At 45.5% G+C, this 22500-nt stretch overlaps 2 protein-coding genes across 2 annotated transcripts in view; one reads left to right on the plus strand and one right to left on the minus strand.

Annotated features, from left to right (window-relative positions):
• tha1 (threonine aldolase 1) overlaps positions 1-8007 on the plus strand; it is a 111675-nt gene extending 103668 nt beyond the window's left edge. Inside the window, exon 8 of the mRNA XM_068058362.1 lies at positions 470-8007. Coding sequence (XP_067914463.1) covers positions 470-544 — 75 coding nt within the window. The 3' untranslated portion in view covers positions 545-8007. The remainder of the gene's footprint in view (positions 1-469) is intronic.
• The window catches only part of tmem235b (transmembrane protein 235b), a 110102-nt gene that overhangs the window by 4102 nt on the left and 83500 nt on the right, over positions 1-22500 (minus strand). The window contains exon 3 of the mRNA XM_068058366.1: positions 7374-7511. Within this exon, the coding sequence (XP_067914467.1) occupies positions 7374-7511 (138 nt within the window). The remainder of the gene's footprint in view (positions 1-7373; positions 7512-22500) is intronic.

Consider the following 22500-nt stretch of genomic DNA (forward strand, 5'->3'; position numbering starts at 1 on the left):
ACAAGTGAGACTGAGTTGCCTGAACCTCAAGGCTGGATTTCCAAGGTCCAGGAAACACTCCTACTGTAAAGAATTCTCCTCAACCTTTGCTATTCTTAAAGATTTCGGATAAACAGAGAAGTCATGGTTGAGAATAAAGGAATACACAGCACAGTAGGAAATGGTTTAATTCTACATGGGTTTAATGACAATATATTAGTAAGAATATTGCATAGTACATGCTCACTCATTAGAGAAACCACAAACTTACTTCTCCTGGACTTTCTGTTAATGAGTAGGGCCTGGGCGATAATTAATATGTTTGGTGGTTATAAGGCTCCTCTGTTTTAAAAAAAAAAGGATGAATTAAGCTGTTTCCATGAATCAGTGACTTGTCTCTGTGCCTTAGATCTGTGACTGGATCCTCAGGGAATCCTACCCGTCAACTAAGAGTCTAGAAGAATTAATTCATGACTTTTGTTCTCTCTAGGGCATGAGTCAAAGCTGTAACGTGTTGGACTTTCGGTCAGTCACAGCTGTGAGAGCAGCTTTGTGCAGTGTATAAAGTTGGTGAATTCTTCCAGTAAGGCTACAGGGCAGTTGAGCCAAACCATTGGTTCTCCCCAACCACACAAAAAAACTACAGGTATAACTTCTAATTGGTGAACATCATGGTCCATAATATGTTTTTTTATGAAGCTTCAACTGATTTACAATAAATGGGTTAAAAATGACACACCGGGAACATAGTACAAGTGTATTTAGCGTTCATACATGAAATTCACCAATTGTCAGCGCTACCTTTTTAACCTGTGCAAACAATGGTTTCTTTTATTTTACAGATTCTCTCTATTTTCTTCTGATTTATGGGTCCCTTGGGGCCGAAAGCCATCTGTTTGCTTGCCTAAACTGTCATTCTTTGCAATATCGGCCTGTTCACAGCAGCTTTGCTTTCCACTCCCACCTCTGGAGTCTCCAATAATTTATCCTTCCAAGTACATGGGGAAGAAGAAGGCACTGCTTCTGCTTTTAAATCCATGCTGATGACACCCAGCTGTACCTCTCCAGCATGTTCCTCAACTTCAAAATCATCTCTCTGCTACCAACTGTTGCCCGACTCAAAAATTCCTGCAAATTAACAGCAGAAAGAGTTAATTAATTGTATCCAGACACCACCATAAACTCTGACCCCTGCCACTGACTCCAACTTCCTCCCAGGCCTCTCATTAAAGATGAAGCAAACCATGAAATATTTTGGCGTCCAGAGTTTCAAACTCCATATCCTATCCATCACTGCCTACCTCTGCTCCTCTAACAGCCCCACTGTCGCTGAAACCACTATCCATACGACTGTTACTCCATTTCTCCACTGTCTTCCATCCTGGCTTCTCTTCCTCACCGTCCGGAAACTCCACCTTGTCCAAAGCTCAGGTACCCGTATCCTGTCCTGTACTCGGTTCCGGTTACCCATCACTTCTGTCCTTGCTGACCTCCTGTATCCCTGTCCCCAACACATTGAATTCAAATTCCTCCAATTCTGACTTCTCTGCACCTCCACCTATTTTCATCTCACCATTGGTAGCACAGCCTTCAGTCAACTTGTATCATCTCTCTGAAACTTCCACTCTAAACACCTCTCGATCACCACTCCTCTTTTCACCTTGAAATTCCTTCTCAAAACCCATCTTTTCAACCAAGTGTTCGTTCATTCCTCTGAACTCATGCACACACAAGTCTTTGTGTCCATTTCCACCCTCCACAATCCCCCCACCAGCTGGTGTTGATGTCATCCTTGGATCAGTGGTAGCCCCCTTGCCCCATGAGACAGAATATGTGAGTTCCAGAGGCTTGAGCACATAATCTAAGCTGACTGTCCGGTGCAGCACTGTCAGAGTTGCCGTCTTTCAGATACGATGTTAAACAGAGGCTCCTCCTGCCCCCTCAGTTGGATGTATAAGATCAAAGGAGTTCTATACAGTGTCCTGGGCAACATAAACCAACATCATTAAAACAGTCATTCATCTAGTCATTTATCTCACTGTTGTTTGTAGGACCTTGCTGTCAACAAAATGGCCGCCAGTTTCTGTAGTGTAACCGTGACTACATATTAAATGTATTTCTATTGTTGTGAAGTGCTTCGGGATATTCTGCAGTTGTGAAAGGTGCTATACAAACACTATGATAAATGGACGTGCGTGTGTGTATGTACATATGTGTGCAGGAGTAATAGTTTTAATCCATGACAGACATTCTAACACTGCACTAGGTGTGGCTGAATTAGCCAGCAGTCTGTACACAGGCTGCACAGTACTCCATCCAAGCCTGTGTCTGAAGCCTGCACAAAGTAAACTGTTAAATGTCTTTGTTATTACGAACTAGAGGAGCATTTGCTGTTAGAACATTGATGTCAATTACAAATTTACGTCAATACAAATAACATGTTAAATTGACAAATACGAATGACATTTGAAGACTCTGTTGATGCATCTTGTAGGTCCTTATATCTCACCATTGGGAGAAACTTAATTGCTGCTTCAGGACTGCTTTAATTTCACTGCTCAGGCAGGTAATAATTTAATTCATATAACCTGCCAAGGACATAATATAAAATGATTACCAGCTGATCTGGGTTTCAGAGGTACAGCCTAAAGTCCTGTTCTCTCCACAATCAGTGCATTCACCTCAGACTCTGGGAAGAAAGTCTTAAATTCATGAGAAAGCCTTTATATTTCACTGTATGCCAAATGATTTAAGTGTTTTTCACACTTCTGCAGGACTAGCTGAGTATTTATGTCCAATAATGCTTCACGCCCAAAGAAGTACTTTTAATATGTAGTCACTATTACAATGTTGGGCAACCATTTTGTGCACAGCAAGATCTCGCGTACTGTTATACATTGCTAGAGATATAAGGGATTGGTGACATTTGTCAGTCGTTCTGGCAGTTTGTAACTAGATGGGCTGAATTTTATTAGCGGCCGCGCTGTGCAGCAACACGCTTTGAACTCAGCGGCCTTCCAACATGGAACTGCCGCCGCTGAGTCCCCACGATATTACGGGGGCTAGAGGGGGCGGAGCAGCTGCCCCCAATAACGTAGAAGGGGCAGCCTCTGCATCCCCAGCAACGGTGTCTGGGGCCACAGCGCAGGCGCCAGCACCATTTTTAAAGAGCTTCAAGCCCTTCAGTGACATTTTAATTTTTAAAGGTCCCGGTGTCCGGGAAATAAAATTTTATTTCAACTCTAAATCCCATCTCCCGCCCCCACCCCCCCAATGGGAACTTATATATAAATTGCTCTCTCCCCACCCCCCACAATAAACTTTTACTGATATCCCGAACTTTCCCCTCGAAATTTGTTCCCTTTGATCCTCAACCCCTTCCCACCATCCCCGCAGCCAATAAAAATTGTTTCCCTGCTCCCCCACCCCTCCCGCCCTGAGAACCTTATTCCTCCCCCTCCCCACCAGATTCTCACCTTGGAACTCCATTCGGAGTTTGCCTTTGCTCCATGACCTTCTGGTCAGTTATTCTCTGTGACCCTGTCCTATCAACACCTTGCCTTTTGTTATCTCATGCCCCACCCCTGCTTCATTTGCTTAAAACCTATTACATTTCTAACCTTTGCCAGTTCTGATGAAGGGTCACTGACCTGAAACTTTAACTCTGCTTCTCTCTCCACAGATGCTGCCAGACCTGCTGAGTATTTTCCAGCATTTCTTGTTTTTATTTTGGAATTAAAAATTGTCGTCTCACTCTCCACCCTTACTGAGCTGGTGAGCTCATATATATCTAGTGTGAGTACAATGTTCTCTTTGATCACTGACAATGCAGCAATAGAGACAGACCAGAGGAAAGAAAATTCAAATGGGGGAAGAGAGATTTTATATTGCATGGGGATTTATAACCCGAGACAGAATTATTTGGCCTTGGTACTTTCCTCCTCTTATCTTAGCCTTTCCTGCAGGCAATGATTTGGATGTGGGCACCAGCACCTTCCACTGATCCATTATTCAACTGTGATCCTGGACAGTGAGTGTCAGTGGGTTGCTTGAATTTCGGAGCTTACGCACGAGCTGCAAATTGCCCCAATCTGGCATCCACACGTTCACTTTGCAGCAGGAATCAATGAGCAGTAATTGTGGTCTGGAACTCCAGTTGATTTCTCTCAGGGATGTCGAGACTAAATGTATCACAGCCCCTGGCTAACATTGACTAAGTCAGTACAGTGGGACCTCCTTCGTCTTTGTGACTCAGCTAAAGAAACTAAATATAGCAAATAGCTGCTTACAATTCCTGTCACGTAGTGAAATACTGGTATTTTAAAAGCAACTGGAGCAATTCTTGATTGGTTTTGGGCTGGGAAATACATAAATGTCTGCTTATAACAGGATTTAGATGATTAGGATGGCATTATTTACTCCTATATCCTTATGCTTGTATGACACTTCTCTGTTAAACTTTAACAAAACCAGTCATATTCCTATATAATGTGATCACTCATTCCAAAATGTGATATAGTGATGAGTTCCAGGGACTTGTTGCAGTGTAATAATTCAACTGCTATACATTTCTATTCTGATTGTATAGATGTTATTGTAAGCTAAGAAATAGTTTGTTGAGGCCAAATAAACTATGAAGGATATCTGAGGGAGATAGTGTACAGTGGTTCATCAAATTTCAAAGTAGGAGCGGAAAATTATGAATTTTATGACAAGTTAAGAATTCAGTTAAAAAAATGAACAGCATTATTTTGTTTCTATCTAGCGAATGCTGGATAGGTTAGCTGGTTGAGAGCTTTGTTGGGACAAAAAGTCTCTTGATTCGAATCCTGGGAGGATCCAGTTTTTCATTTTCCTTTGCTTGCATCAACTTGGCTCAAGAGTTGCATTCTCACCTCTGAGTCATAAAGTCAAGGGTTCAAGCCCCATGGCAAGGGCGTAAGCACATAATCTAGACTGGCACTTCGTGCAATGCTGAGGGAGTGCTGCACTGTTGGACATGCTTCTTTCAGATGAGATGTTAAATTGACACCATGCAAATGTTTCCCTGGTTCTTTTTGAAAGAGCAGAGAGTTTTCTGAGTGTCTTGACCAACATTCATACTTCAACCAAAACACCTTATCTGATCATTCATCTCACTGCTGTTTGCCTTGTGGTGTGCCACCTGCCTGCTGCATTTGCCTTCAAAATAGTGACCACGCTTCAAAAGCAATTAATTGGCTACAAAGTATTTTGGGACATCCCAAGGAAGTGAAAGGTGCCACATAAATGAGAATATAAATTTTTCTATGCATGAGAGGAATCTCACAGTGGGGAACAGGAGACTAGAGCATGGCTGCCCGACGACATGTGTCGGGTACGGGTTGGGTCGGGTCACTCTTCCGGGTCCAGCATTCAGGCTCAGGTTGGATCAGGCCGGGACGGACACAGTGACAGCCAGGACGTCAAGGTGGGAAACGTGCATCCGGACTCCGCACTAGTCTGCAGTGAACGATTCATCCAAGGTAGAGCACAACCTCTTTAATATAATAAACTTCATTCCACTGGTCGGGTCAGGTCGGATGCGGGAAAAAATCAAGGGGTCGGGCCAGGTCAGGCTTGGGTCGGGTTTCAATTGCAGACCCGACCAGGTCTTTACAGGAGACTGCAAGGATTTACAGCTGCTTGCCAAACTATCACCGTGACCGTCTTCAGAATCAACAAACGAAATTAAGATCATCAACTCATTCTACCTTCCCATGGCAACAAGATAAGATCTTATCTCTCCCTCTTCCTTATATCTGCACACGAAATAGAACCTCCTTGATAAAGCTGTGCATTGAACTGTGTGATTCAAGATGAGTTTCTCCATTGACCAGAGGGCAATCTGTAACATCCAAATAATATAATTTTACTTTTCTATCAAGCTAGCACAGTGGTGCTGGTGATAATGCCTCAAGATGCTGGATGTGCAGTGTTTGGACATGGTCTCATGCTAGGGATGCCTGGCCTCAGTTGTCTAACAATGGAATTGGTAAAAAGAGGCCACAGAGAGTGGAAGAAAATCAGAGCTTGCTCCCAATCACCTCCCAGCATTCAGAGATAGACCAGCACTGGTAATAGCCTGGCAGCAGGTCTCACCCCACCTCCCACTGGGGAAGGTGTTATGAGATAATAAAATAACTGGCAGAAAATGCAAATGTTAGAATCCATTGGAAGTAGCTGCTTTCAACGTCTCTTATTCTGAAACAAAAGTCAAAGTTTTGGTTGTCTTGATTTGTTTTTATTCTACTCACTTCACATTGTGGAGCTCAGATAAGTACAGCTCTGAAATCTGGGTTGTTCTTTGGGTACATTAGAGTCCAACAGAAAATAAAGAGCAGCAGAAAACCCTGCTGAAGTATCTGAGTCTGTCAACTCCTATAGTCTAGGATAAATGTGAGGTTATCCACTTTGGTTGTAAAAACAGAAAGGTAGATTATTATCTGAATGTTGACAGATTGGGAAAGGGGGAGGTGCAGTGAGACCTGGGTGTCCTTGTACACCAGTCACTGAAAGCAAGCATTCAGGTGCAGCAAGCATTTAGGAAGGTCTTCATTGCAAGAGGATTTGAGTACAGGAGCAAGGATGTCTTACTGCAGTTATACAGGGCCTTGGTGAGACCACATCTGGAGTATTGTGTGCAATTTTGGTCTCCTTATCTGAGGAATGATGTTCTTGCCATAGAGGGAGTGCAAAGAAGATTTACTAGGCTGATTCCTGGGATGTCAGGATGGATGTATGAGGAAAGATTGGGTCAACCAGGCCTATATTCACTAGAGTTTAGAAGAATGAGAGGGGATCTCATAGAAACCTATAAAATTCTAACAGGACTAGACAGGCTAGATGTAGGGAGGATATTCCCGAGGGCTGGGGAGTCCAGAACCAGGGGTCACAGTCTCAAGATATGGGGTATGCCATTTAGGACCGAGATGAGGAGAAATTTCTTCACTCAGAGGGTGGTGAACCTGTGGAATTCTCTACCGCAGAAGGCAGTGGAGGCCAAATCATTAAATATATTCAAGAAGGAGATCGATATATTTCTTAATGCCAAAGGGATCAAGGGATATGGGGAGAAAGGGGGAACAGGGTTCTGAATTAGATGATCAGCCATGATCTTTATTGAATGGCGGAGCAGGGCCGAATGGCCTACTCCTGCTCCTATTTTCTATATTTCTATCGCCTGTGTGATATTCACCATGAACAGAAATGTTCTTATGTTCTTACTGTACTTCAAACAGAGTATTTTCAATTAAACATTTAGTAATTTTTGAATCACTGTGCAATGTGTCACCCCAAGAAAATTAATGGGGCTCAAAAAAGTGCAAGCATATGGTTACAGTTTCTGTATAAACAAAGAGACAAAAAAGTCTTACCTCCAACCAGAAAGTAAGAGCCAGTGAACAGCAACATGTAGAGACCATTAGCCAAAGAGCTAACCAGCCCACAGATACCTCCAAGCACCAGGAGAACCAGACTGAGAGGGAGCAAAATGACAAACGCCTTCTGCATTACTGAAAAGAGAAAGATGGTTGTAAGCCGCCAGTTAGTGGCTCAGTTACGAACTGTTGGAAACTCAGTGAACTTAAGATATGGGCCAAAGCACCAATTATCTCACAGAAGTGGAACTATAAACACAGCTTTTAAATCTGACACAATAATAGGTGGGACATGAAGTCTACCTCTGATGTATTCCAGTGCTCTCAGAGCCTGGTTATATTTTATCTATGCATTGTTCCTACACTTTTTCTTGCTGATTTTCTTTATATGAGTGAGGATGGATTAGGGTTGTCCCAAAGCTAGGAGGATACAGGGGTTGTAACTGAGGAACGTGATTGAATTAAATATTTTCAGTGCATATGGCAGGATAATTTTGAAAGTTTGTAAAATCAAGATGAGATGTACAAAATATGTAGCTTGGCACAATACAGGAGACTGACTGTTGCTTGTGATTTTTAAATAATACGTTTAAGAGAAAATAGGCTCTTGTTTCCAGTTTTCAATGTAATGTACAGGAACAACACAAAATACGTCGCTGAAAAATAAAGTATCATTCTAAAGATCAAGACTGAATTTGTTTTGTACAGACACACTACCCAATAAAAGGTGTGTCTATGTATTGTGCTCATATTTACATATGATGTTCCATACTACTAAGTTTGGCAGTATGTTGCTGTTGGGTATTAGAGTTCCAATGTGCAGTCAATTAGGGATGTGGTAGGATGGGAAGTTGAACTCCATATGTTGCTAATCTGAGCTATACCACTGGAGGGTGTTACCTAGCGGAGATCAGACAATGCAGAAGGAAGACTTGTAAAGAACATCATCTCTGGACATGACTAAATTAAATGGGTTAATGCCTGCATTAAAATAAGGCTGATAGGAATTGGACCCACATATGTTAAGCGAGAATAGTGCTGAGCATAATTTTTACCCTCATAATTCTAAAAATCAAAACAGAAAATGCTGGAAATAAAAAGGGGATTTATCAGTCTGGGTGAGGGGAAAGGGCAGCTTAATATTTTAATGAGACATTTCATCAGAGACATCATTCTGAAACAGTTGAAATTGATAGCTCAGTGGGTTAATTGCTTGCACTGATAACAAACCAGGTGGAAGCTGTTAGATTTGATCCCTGGTCAGTCTGATTTATCTTTGCCTCATCACACTCTCAGAACATACTTTATTTTATTTATTTAGAGATACAGCACTGAAACAGGCCCTTTGGCCTGCCGAGTCTGTACCAACCAACAACCACCCATTTATACTATTCCTACATTAACCTACATTACATGAAGTCGTGTGACATTGATCACAAGTCGTGGGAGTCAGTTGCCAGCGATCGCTAGAGCTGGCGGGCAACCATAAAGGCGGGGCTAAAGCATGGCGAGTTGAAGAGACTTAGCAGTTGGCCGGAAAAAAGACAGAAGCACAAGGAGAGAGCCAACCCCAACAACCAATCTTATCTGCAGCACCTGTGGAAGAGTCTGTCACTCTAAAATTGGCCTTTATAGCCACTCCAGGCACTGCTTCACAAACCACTGACCACCTCCAGGCGCTTACCCATTGTCTCTCGAGACAAGGAGGCCAAAGAAGGACATTAACCCCATATTCCCTACCACATCCCCACCATTCTCCTACCACCTACCTACACTAGGGGCAATTTACAACAACCAATTTACCTATCAACCTGCAAGTCTTTGGCTGTGGGAGGAAACCGGAACACCCGGCGGAAACCCACGTGGTCACAGGGAGAACTTGCAAACTCCACGCAGGCAGTACCCAGAACTGAACCCGGGTCACTGGAGCTGTGAGGCTGCGGTGCTAACCACTGCGCCACTGTGCTGCCCCAAGTAGGAATCGAATTTCAGGAATGGCTAGTTTTTTCTCCATTCAAGCCTTTACGTGTAGTTTAGAAACACCATTGGCAACAACCACATAGCGGGAATTTTACTCATGACAAATTCCTGGATGTTGTGTTATTGATTTCTCAACACAATCATACCAAACAATCTGACACTGAATGGTAAGTTGAATGAAGGATTCTTTATTACAAAATAACAGACTTACAGGAGAGTTCTAAGATACACATGCTGACTGTTGACCAGCACTGCTCCAACTGTTACAGTGCATATTGGCTTACATCACTTCCTGTGATGATGTATACTAAACTATTTACATATTCAACAGTATGTTAATGAATAGTCAAGCAGTTAAAGTGATATCGCAATGTGGGACACCATTGGAGTCAATATCCTGGAATGCTGGTGCACCTTCTCCATACTTTGTTTTTTTTTGTGGCTGTTTAGTTTTATCTCCAGGCCCTCTCTCTACTCTCAAGAGTCAGATATCTAACAAAAGAGAGCCTTTTTAGAAGATGATTCTGACCTTTCATCTAAGTTGTTGTTGTTTCATCTAAGTTGAATACTTTGATAAGGCTCGAGGAATTGTGTTTAGGAAAAAGACCATGAGCTACCCCTTGAGTAGTGGATTGAAAGAAGAAAATCTGTGGGGAAATTTTTCACCACTAAGTGTCCTTTAAAAGACATATAGCAGGGATCAGAACTTTATTACCTCTGATTGGGTGCATTGTATGATCAGGAGATGGAAAGTCAGAAAATTGCTGCTGAAATTGCCAATATTGTTTATGTTCTGGACATATAATAATGGTCTAATAATTTTGTGGGCGAGTTTGGAGCATCTAATTGTATCATTTCAAAGATTTACAGTTAGTGTATAAATAGATGTGTAAAACCATTGAAAAACAGTTGTTTTCACAAAATGTAACCATCACATCACACTGAAGTATCAAGGTCAGTGGTTTTAACTTAGTGCCCTGATTTTATTTGGCTGCCAATGCCATGGTATGTTTGAGGTGACATCTTAATTTTGCTCCAGTGCCGATACTATTTCTCACAAGATTAAACAGTAGCAATAGGACAGGATCTGCCTTCTCGAAATGTTTTAAAAGTTTTGAATTTAAATGATATGGTAATTGATTTAATAGGCATCCATTGATATGGCTGTAGACTGCGATAAGGTACAAAGGAATAGTCACTGTAAGAAATACAGTCAGATACTCAACAATCGCTAAGCCATAAGGCCGCTTTATTCAGTCAATATCTTTAAACAACGGCAGGGATAAGAGACCAGCGGCAGGAATAATAGAGCAGTGGCAAAGAGTGAGAGCACAGCGAGACCAGCGGCAGGATTAATAGAGCAGCGACAGAGAGTGAGAGCACAGCGGGACCGGTGGCAGAGAGCGAGAACACAGTGAGACTGGTGGGGAGGATAAGAGAGCAGCAGCTGAGAGAGAGAGCACAGCGAATCCAGCGGCAGGAATAATAGAGCAGCGGCAAAGAGCAAGAGCACAGCGAGACTAGCGGCAGAGAACGAGACCGGTGGCAGAGAGCGAGAACACAGCGTGACTGGCGGGGAGGATAAGAGAGCAGCAGCTGAGAGAGAGAGCACAGCGAAACCAGCGTCGGGAAGGATAAAAGAGCAGAGGCAGAGAGCGAGAGCACAGCGAGACTGGCGGGGAGGATAAGAGAGCAGCGACAGAGAGTGAGAGCACAGCGAGACCGGTGGCAGAGAGCGAGAACACAGCGAGACTGGCGGGGAGGATAAGAGAGCAGCAGCTGAGAGAGAGAGCACAGCGAAACCAGCGTCGGGAAGGATAAAAGAGTAGAGGCAGAGAGCGAGAGCACAGCGAGACTGGCGGGGAGGATAAGAGAGCAGCGACAGAGAGTGAGAGCACAGCGAGACCAGTGGCAGAGAGCGAGAGCACAGCGAGACTGGCGGGGAGGATAAGAGAGCAGCGGCTGAGAGAGAGAGCACAGCGAAACCAGCGTCGGGAAGGATAAAAGAGCAGAGGCAGAGAGTGAGAGCACAGCAAGACTGGCGGGGAGAATTAGATATCAGTGGCTGAAAGCGAGAGCACAGCAAGACCGGAAGGGAGGATAAGACAGCACCGACAGAGAGCGAGAGCACAGCAAGACCAGCGGCAGAGAGCGAGAGCACAGTGAGGCCGGCAGCAGAGAGCAAGAGCACAGCGAGACCAGCGGCAGAGAGTAAGAGCACAGCGAGACTGGCGGCAGAGAGCAGGAGCACATCAAGGCCGGGGGCAGAGAGCAAGAGCACAGCGAGACTGGTGGCAGAGAGCAAGAGCACAGCGAGACTGGCGGCAGAGAGCAAGAGCACAGCGAGACTGGTGGCAGAGAGCAAGAGCACAGTGAGACTGGCGGCAGAGAGCAAGAGCACAGCGAGACTGGTGGCAGAGAGCAAGAGCACAGTGAGACTGGCGGCAGAGAGCAAGAGCACAGCGAGACCAGCGGCAGGATTAATAGAGCAGCGACAGAGAGTGAGAGCACAGCGGGACCGGTGGCAGAGAGCGAGAACACAGTGAGACTGGTGGGGAGGATAAGAGAGCAGCAGCTGAGAGAGAGAGCACAGCGAATCCAGCGGCAGGAATAATAGAGCAGCGGCAAAGAGCAAGAGCACAGCGAGACTAGCGGCAGAGAACGAGACCGGTGGCAGAGAGCGAGAACACAGCGTGACTGGCGGGGAGGATAAGAGAGCAGCAGCTGAGAGAGAGAGCACAGCGAAACCAGCGTCGGGAAGGATAAAAGAGCAGAGGCAGAGAGCGAGAGCACAGCGAGACTGGCGGGGAGGATAAGAGAGCAGCGACAGAGAGTGAGAGCACAGCGAGACCGGTGGCAGAGAGCGAGAACACAGCGAGACTGGCGGGGAGGATAAGAGAGCAGCAGCTGAGAGAGAGAGCACAGCGAAACCAGCGTCGGGAAGGATAAAAGAGTAGAGGCAGAGAGCGAGAGCACAGCGAGACTGGCGGGGAGGATAAGAGAGCAGCGACAGAGAGTGAGAGCACAGCGAGACCAGTGGCAGAGAGCGAGAGCACAGCGAGACTGGCGGGGAGGATAAGAGAGCAGCGGCTGAGAGAGAGAGCACAGCGAAACCAGCGTCGGGAAGGATAAAAGAGCAGAGGCAGAGAGTGAGAGCACAGCAAGACTGGCGGGGAGAATTAGATATCAGTGGCTGAAAGCGAGAGCACAGCAAGACCGGAAGGGAGGATAAGACAGCACCGACAGAGAGCGAGAGCACAGCAAGACCAGCGGCAGAGAGCGAGAGCACAGTGAGGCCGGCAGCAGAGAGCAAGAGCACAGCGAGACCAGCGGCAGAGAGTAAGAGCACAGCGAGACTGGCGGCAGAGAGCAGGAGCACATCAAGGCCGGGGGCAGAGAGCAAGAGCACAGCGAGACTGGTGGCAGAGAGCAAGAGCACAGCGAGACTGGCGGCAGAGAGCAAGAGCACAGCGAGACTGGTGGCAGAGAGCAAGAGCACAGTGAGACTGGCGGCAGAGAGCAAGAGCACAGCGAGACTGGTGGCAGAGAGCAAGAGCACAGTGAGACTGGCGGCAGAGAGCAAGAGCACAGCGAGACTGGCGGCAGAGAGCAAGAGCACAGCGAGACTGGCGGCAGAGAGCAAGAGCACAGCAAGACCGGCGGCAGAGAGCAACAGCACAGCAAGACCGGTGGCAGAGAGCAAGAGCACAGCGAGACTGGTGGCAGAGAGCAAGAGCACAGTGAGACTGGCGGCAGAGAGCAAGAGCACAGCGAGACTGGCGGCAGAGAGCAAGAGCACAGCGAGACTGGCGGCAGAGAGCAAGAGCACAGCAAGACCGGCGGCAGAGAGCAACAGCACAGCAAGACCGGTGGCAGAGAGCAAGAGCACAGTGAGACCGGCGGCAGAGAGCAAGAGCACAGTGAGACTGGTGGCAGAGAGCAAGAGCGCAGCGAGGCCGGCAGCACAGAGTGAGAGCACAGTGAGGCCGGCAGCACAGTGAGAGCACAGTGAGACTGGTGACGGGGAGGATAAGAGAGCAACGGCAGAGAGTGGGAGCAAAGTGAGACCGGCAGGGAGGATAAGAGAGCAGTAGCAGAGAGTGAGAGCACAGCGAGACTAGCAGGGAGGATAAGAGAGCAGCAGCAGAGAGGAAGAGCACAGTTAGTCTGGCGGCAGGGAGGATAAGAGAGCTCTGGAGGGTTCAGAGCGAACTGACCTGGTTCGGGAAAAAAAAATCAAAGTGTGGCATCACAAGAAGGCTGGTAAGTGATTGGTTAAGTATTTCTCTTTTTGTGTCAAAACTAGAGCATTTGCACAAATTTTTAGTTGGAAAATGAAAAATTTAAATTGGGGTAATTATAACAGTAAGTGAATTAATAAGAGTATTAGCACAAAGCAGGTCGAGAGGCATTCATTAAATTAATAATTTAAACAAGGTACTAACTGAATTGAAAAAGAGGGAATAGGGATTTTTTTCAGATCATGTATGTCAGCTGCGACCTGTTGCTTGCAATTCCTGAGCCATATGGGAACTTCAGGACACTTCATGCATCTTGGGCGACCACATGTGTCGGAAATGTCTGCAGCTGCTTCAGCTCGAGCTCAGGATTTCCGAGCTTGAGGGGCAGCTGGAGTCACTGTGGAGCATCAGGGAGCAGGAGAGTTTCCTGGATTGTACTTTCCAGGAGGTGGTCAACCCATAGGCAACAAGAGTTCAGGATAATAGGTGGGTAGACATCCGGAAGACTAGGAAGAGGCAGGAAGTGCAGGAGGTTTTGGGGTGTCTGCCACTCTCAAACCAATGCTCAGCTTTGGAGACTGCTGGGAGTGACCACATCCTGAAGGAGTACAGTCCAGACTATTGCACCAATGGGCATGGGACTGTAAAGGACGAAGCAGCAAAGTGTAGAAATGCAGTTGTTATAGGAGATTCCATAGTCAGGAGGACAAAGAGGCATTTCTGTAACCATCACTGTGAGTCCTGCATGATGTGTTGCTTCGCTGGTGCCAAGGTAAAGGACGTCACAGAGATGGTGCAGAATATGGGCCAGAAGTTGTAGTACATGTTGGTACCAACGACAAAGTATTAAAGTCTTCTCTGGAGTTTAGAAGAATGAGAGGTGATTACAGGGCTCGACAGGGTAGATGCAGGAAGGCTGTTTCAAAAATGGTATGATCAGGCTACTACGGATATTCCAAAGGCCTCCAAATAGTGAGAGAGAGATAGAGGAGCAAATCGGCAGGGAAATGAGAGATGTGCAAGAACGATAGAGTGGTGATATTGGGGAACTTTAATTACCCAAATATTGGGCAGAATTTTATCAGCCCCCTAACAACTCGGGTCGCTGCGCGGGGACTGGTAAAATGCTGCGGGGAGAGGCCCACCTCAACCCGCAACATTGAGAGGGGCCTTCCGCATATTACCGGTGGCGGCAGGACCTCGGTGCGGCCCCCCCGCCGCATGGCAGCAGCACCTCAATCAACATAGGGTAATGATTATTTACCTATGCTGATTATGCAGCCGACCGCCTCTCCACCAACACTGCCGGATTTTTTGTTGAACGGGCGGCCATCACGTGCCGTCCCATTCACGATCTGTAAAGCTGGCAGATCCTCACTCTGCATTACGGAAGGGAGGAGAGAGGGGGGATACACAGGGGTCTAACTCTGCATTCTGGAAGGGAGGGGAAATACACAGGGGATACAGGGGTCTAACTCTGCATTCTGGGAGGGAGGGGGGATACACAGGGGATACAGGGGTCTAACTCTGCATTCTGGGAGGGAGGGGGGGATATGCAGGGGTCTCACTCTGCAATCTGAAAGGGAGGGTGTCTGGGATTACTGGAGGGAAAGCTGTGCTGGCATGAAGGGAGATGCCGTATACCATCCCTCCGTTAACAGTGTATGCTCTGTGTCTGTAAGGGGGCAATGGCACACTAAGCACCCTGTGTGTGGGGAGGATTCCAGAAAGGGCAGGATCATTAAGATTTTATGGATAGTGGGGGCAATCAATTCAACTGACAGGATCTTGATGTGGTCATGCTGTGCCACTCTGAGTGTTGGCCAAGATGGGCAATGCCATGGCACGCCACATAGTTGATCCAGAAAAGCTGCTGATGTACCCATCAACACCAATCCCTGCCCTGTTAGGAACCTTCGAATACATGCAGGGTTCAACTTTATTTATCACATGGAAATAGGTATGGCTCATCCTACATTGTGTGATCCTCTGCACATGAGGATCCGTATGCACTAGAGGCAATACCAACAGGCAGGTGTGATCCACGTAGAGGCCCCTGGTCGTGAGCAGCAGCCCCCAAGGGGAGCTCGCCATTACATTTGCCCTGCATCTACAGGCCCCACATGACATGCCATCAGATGTCAGAGCACCAGTGTCAGAGCCGATTGGGCATATAGAGAGGGTGGTGACATGTCTGTGCCCTGCTCAAGGATAACCTGCAGCCCAAGGGCTCCGGTGGGCATCCTATGCCTTTGTTCCTCATAGTGACAGCGGTTCTCAAGCCTGACGCCTCTGCAACCTTTTAGGTATCCGCCAGAGACCTTTGTGGGGTCACACAGTCAGCACCCCTGAATCAGGGAGGTCATCAATGCCCTGTACTGGAGGGCCAGTGAGTATGTCCGCTTCAGGACAGACTCTCACAGCCAGGCCCAGAGAGCCATTAGTTCTGGCACCATTAGAACCGTAGGTTGTAATGTTCATAGACTGCACTTAAGTGGCCATCAGGCCAACTGCCAGGCTACCACCTGCAGATGTCACCATTAAAGGAGCCTTCTCAATCAAGGTGAAGCTGGTATGTGAACACCGCAGATGCTTACAGCAAATGTGTGACCGCTTCTCAGGCAGCTGCCATGACACCTGGGTCTTGCCCCAGTCCTGGCTGCCACCACTGTTCACTGAACTGGCTCAGATGGAGGGGTGACTTCTTAGAGATAAGGGCTATCCTTTGCAGACATGGCGCCCGACTCCGGTGAAAGACTCCAACACTGCTGCAGAGGAGAAATACAACGCCAGCCACTGATCTACATGAGCCACCATTGAGCAGGAGATCGCATGCTGAAAGAGCGCCTCCAATGCCTGTATGGATAGGGTGATGCCCTGTATTACTGGCCGAAAAAGCCAGCTCCTTTCTTTGCTGCTCTGCACAACTACGCACCCAATAGGGACCAGGCCTGGCATGATGAGGAGATGTCAACAGGATTCCTCCTCGGACTATGAGGACGCTGAGGACCTACAACATGAAGGACGCATGGGAGGGCAGATGACCCAGGCTCTGCACACAGGGCTAGCAGTGAGCTAGGGATGTACAGAAGTGGCTTATCAGACAAAGGCTCTCTGTATCATAGGAACTGACATAAACTCTGCAAGCCATACATCACCCTCGCTCACCTGCTGTGCACCAGTCCACATCTGCAGCATCCTTGTGTAAACCATTAGAGGCAGCAGCTGACTGAGCCAATGTCTATGTCACTGCATCCGTGGAGACGCCCATGTGCAAAGGTGACATGGCAATGATGTTATTGCATACGTTGACTCTTCTGAAGTGTCAACGGTGCAAAGGGATGTGACATTGGCGCTACATGTTGGCACACATCATTTGCACAGAGAAAAGGACACATGTTGGTGAGGAACATTTAATGAAAGACGTATTTACATTGTTGTGACACCCGTGCATTCCCATTTGTGTCAGTGTGTTCTCTATAAACCTCTGTAATACCTTTTATGGTCCATTTAAGTCTCATGTCCTGGAATGTGCAAATTTAAGATTATTCACCCAGGTGCGGCACGCCTACAAGAAGGAATGTTACACTTGAGTGGGAGAAGAGGATTGCAACGTCACAGGACACTGGGACACAGCAGGGTAAGTATGTGGCAACAAAGCGGAAAGTGCCCGAGTCACTCAGCAAGTCAGGCAGCATCTGTGGAGAGAGAAACAGAGTTAACTTTCAGGTCTGTGAACTTGGACAAGTTAACTCTGCTTCTCTCTCCACAGATGCTGCCTGACCTGCTGGATTTTGTTAGCACTTTCTGCTTTGCTGCCAGATTGGCAGCAGCCCCACTCTTCAGTAGTCAGGTAAGTATTCTTTGACAGCTGTCAGGAAGCAGGTGCTGGGGCACTTAAAATAGGGCCCCAACACCTGCTACAGAACTGTCAAAGGGTTCCTCACTGTGCCGAATGTCCCGCCTCTCCACACATAATATCAGGGGGCAGCTCGGCGCAGTGATGCTAATGAACCACCGCGCACACTATCGGGGGGGCGCTGTGGCAGCCGCTAAATGCTGGCACTGCGCTGAGTTGAAAGGGTGCTGCCGCGCATCGAGGCGCCCCAATAAAATTCAGCCCAGAAAATACTGGGACTCACACAGAAAATACTGGGATTCACATAGAAATTACTGGGATTCACATAGAAAATACTGGGACTGGCACAGAAAATACTGGGACTCGCACAGAAAATACAGGGATTCACATAGAAAATACTGGAACTCAGAAAGTACTGGGACTGGCACTGAACATACTGGGATTCATACGGAAAATACTGGGACTCGCACAGAAAATACTGGGATTCACATAGAAATTACTGGGATTCACATAGAAAATACTGGGACTGGCACAGAAAATACTGGGACTCGCACAGAAAATACAGGGATTCACATAGAAAATACTGGAACTCAGAAAGTACTGGGACTGGCACTGAACATACTGGGATTCATACGGAAAATACTGGGACTCGCACAGAAAATACTGGGACTCGCACAGAAAATACAGGGATTCACATAGAAAATACTGGAACTCAGAAAATACTGGGACTGGCACAGATAATACTGGGATTCATACAGAAAATACTAGGATTCGCACAGAAAATACAGGGATTCACATAGAAAATACTGGAACTCAGAAAATACTGGGACTGGCGCAGAACATACTGGGATTCGCACAGAAAATACAGGGATTCACATAGAAAATACTGGAACCTAGAAAATACTGGGACTGGCACAGCAAATACTGGGATTCATACGGAAAATACTGGGACTCATACAGAAAATACTGGGATTCACATAGAAAATACAGGGATTCACATAGAAAATACTGGAACTCAGAAAATACTGGGACTGGCACAGAAAATACTGGGATTCACATAGAAAATGCTGGGACTCGCACAGAAAATACTGGGACTCGCACAGAAAATACAGGGATTCACATAGAAAATACTGGAACTCAGAAAATACTGGGACTGGCACAGAAAATACTGGAATTCATATGGAAAATACTGGGACTCGCACAGAAAATACTGGGACTGGCACAGAAAATACAGGGATTCATACGGAAAATACTGGGACTCGCACAGAAAATACAGGGATTCACATAGAAAATACTGGAACTCAGAAAATACTGGGACTGGCACAGAAAATACTGGAATTCATATGGAAAATACTGGGACTCGCACAGAAAATACAGGGATTCACATAGAAAATACTGGAACTCAGAAAATACAGGGACTCATACAGTAAATACTGGGACTGGCACAGAAAATTCAGGGATTCATACGGAAAATACTGGGACTCGCACAGAAAATACAGGGATTCACATAGAAAATACTGGAACTCAGAAAATACTGGGACTCATACAGTAAATACTGGGACTGGCACAGAACATACTGGGATTCATACGGAAAATACTGGGACTGGCACAGAAAATACAGGGATTCACAGAGAAAATACTGGGACTGGCGCAGAAAATACAGGGATTCACATAGAAAATACTGGAACTCAGAAAATACTGGGATTCATATGGAAAATACTGGGACATACAGAAAATACTGGGACTGGCACAGAAAATACAGGGATTCATACGAAAAATACTGGGACTGGCACAGAAAATACAGGGATTCATACAGAAAATACTGGGACTGGCACAGAAAATACAGGGATTCATACGGAAAATACTGAGACTCGCTCAGAAAATACAGGGATTCATACGGAAAATACTGAGACTGGCACAGAAAATACAGGGATTCATACAGAAAATACTGGGACTGGCACAGAAAATACAGGGATTCATACGGAAAATACTGAGACTGGCTCAGAAAATACAGGGATTCATACGGAAAATACTGGGACTGGCACAGAAAATACAGGGATTCATACAGAAAATACTGGGACTCATACAGAAAATGCTGGGACTGGCACAGAAAATACTGGGATTCACATAGAAAATGCTGGGACTCGCACAGAAAATACTGGGACTGGCACAGAAAATACAGGGATTCACATAGAAAATACTGGAACTCAGAAAATACTGGGACTGGCACAGAAAATACTGGAATTCATATGGAAAATACTGGGACTCATACAGAAAATACTGGGACTGGCACAGAAAATACAGGGATTCATACAGAAAATCCTGGGACTCGCACAGAAAATACTGGGATTCACATAGAAAATACTGGAACTCAGAAAATACAGGGACTCATACAGTAAATACTGGGACTGGCACAGAAAATACAGGGATTCATACGGAAAATACTGGGACTCGCACAGAAAATACAGGGATTCACATAGAAAATACTGGAACTCAGAAAATACTGGGACTCATACAGTAAATACTGGGACTGGCACAGAAAATACAGGGATTCACATAGAAAATACTGGAACTCAGAAAATACTGGGATTCATATGGAAAATACTGGGACATACAGAAAATACTGGGACTGGCACAGAAAATACAGGGATTCATACGAAAAATACTGGGACTGGCACAGAAAATACAGGGATTCACATAGAAAATACTGGAACTCAGAAAATACAGGGATTCATACAGAAAATACTGGGACTCATACAGAAAATACTGGGACTGGCACAGAAAATACAGGGATTCATACGGAAAATACTGAGACTGGCTCAGAAAATACAGGGATTCATACGGAAAATACTGGGACTGGCACAGAAAATACAGGGATTCATACAGAAAATACTGGGACTCATACAGAAAATACTGGGACTGGCACAGAAAATACAGGGATTCATACGGAAAATACTGAGACTGGCACAGAAAATACAGGGATTCATACGGAAAATACTGGGACTCGCACAGAAAATACAGGGATTCACATAGAAAATACTGGAACTCAGAAAATACTGGGACTGGCACAGAAAATACTGGAATTCATATGGAAAATACTGGGACTCGCACAGAAAATACTGGGACTGGCACAGAAAATACAGGGATTCATACGGAAAATACTGGGACTCGCACAGAAAATACAGGGATTCACATAGAAAATACTGGAACTCAGAAAATACTGGGACTGGCACAGAAAATACTGGAATTCATATGGAAAATACTGGGACTCGCACAGAAAATACAGGGATTCACATAGAAAATACTGGAACTCAGAAAATACAGGGACTCATACAGTAAATACTGGGACTGGCACAGAAAATACAGGGATTCATACGGAAAATACTGGGACTCGCACAGAACATACTGGGATTCATACGGAAAATACTGGGACTCGCACAGAAAATACAGGGATTCACATAGAAAATACTGGAACTCAGAAAATACTGGGATTCATACGGAAAATACTGGGACTGGCGCAGAAAATACAGGGATTCACATAGAAAATACTGGAACTCAGAAAATACTGGGATTCATATGGAAAATACTGGGACATACAGAAAATACTGGGACTGGCACAGAAAATACAGGGATTCATACGAAAAATACTGAGACTGGCACAGAAAATACAGGGATTCATACGGAAAATACTGGGACTCGCACAGAAAATACAGGGATTCATACGGAAAATACTGAGACTGGCTCAGAAAATACAGGGATTCATACGGAAAATACTGGGACTGGCACAGAAAATACAGGGATTCATACAGAAAATACTGGGACTCATACAGAAAATACTGGGACTGGCACAGAAAATACAGGGATTCATACGGAAAATACTGAGACTGGCACAGAAAATACAGGGATTCATACGGAAAATACTGGGACTCGCACAGAAAATACAGGGATTCACATAGAAAATACTGGAACTCAGAAAATACTGGGACTGGCACAGAAAATACTGGAATTCATATGGAAAATACTGGGACTCGCACAGAAAATACTGGGACTGGCACAGAAAATACAGGGATTCATACGGAAAATACTGGGACTGGCACAGAAAATACAGGGATTCACATAGAAAATACTGGAACTCAGAAAATACTGGGACTGGCACAGAAAATACTGGAATTCATATGGAAAATACTGGGACTCGCACAGAAAATACAGGGATTCACATAGAAAATACTGGAACTCAGAAAATACAGGGACTCATACAGTAAATACTGGGACTGGCACAGAAAATACAGGAATTCATACGGAAAATACTGGGACTCGCACAGAACATACTGGGATTCATACGGAAAATACTGGGACTCGCACAGAAAATACAGGGATTCACATAGAAAATACTGGAACTCAGAAAATACTGGGATTCATACGGAAAATACTGGGACTGGCACAGAAAATACAGGGATTCACATAGAAAATACTGGGACTGGCGCAGAAAATACAGGGATTCACATAGAAAATACTGGAACTCAGAAAATACTGGGATTCATATGGAAAATACTGGGACATACAGAAAATACTGGGACTGGCACAGAAAATACAGGGATTCATACGAAAAATACTGGGACTGGCACAGAAAATACAGGGATTCATACAGAAAATACTGGGACTCATACAGAAAATACTGGGACTGGCACAGAAAATACAGGGATTCATACGGAAAATACTGAGACTGGCACAGAAAATACAGGGATTCATACGGAAAATACTGGGACTCGCACAGAAAATACAGGGATTCACATAGAAAATACTGGAACTCAGAAAATACTGGGACTCATACAGAAAATACTGGGATTCACATAGAAAATGCTGGGACTCACACAGAAAATACAGGGATTCACATAGAAAATGCTGGGACTGGCACAGAAAATACTGGGACTCGCACAGAAAATACAGGGATTCACATAGAAAATACTGGAACTCAGAAAATACTGGGACTGGCACAGAAAATACTGGGACTGGCACAGAAAATACTGGAATTCATATGGAAAAT

This window comes from Heterodontus francisci, chromosome 26, assembly GCF_036365525.1.
Source record: "Heterodontus francisci isolate sHetFra1 chromosome 26, sHetFra1.hap1, whole genome shotgun sequence".
NCBI classification, from domain to species: domain Eukaryota; kingdom Metazoa; phylum Chordata; class Chondrichthyes; order Heterodontiformes; family Heterodontidae; genus Heterodontus; species Heterodontus francisci.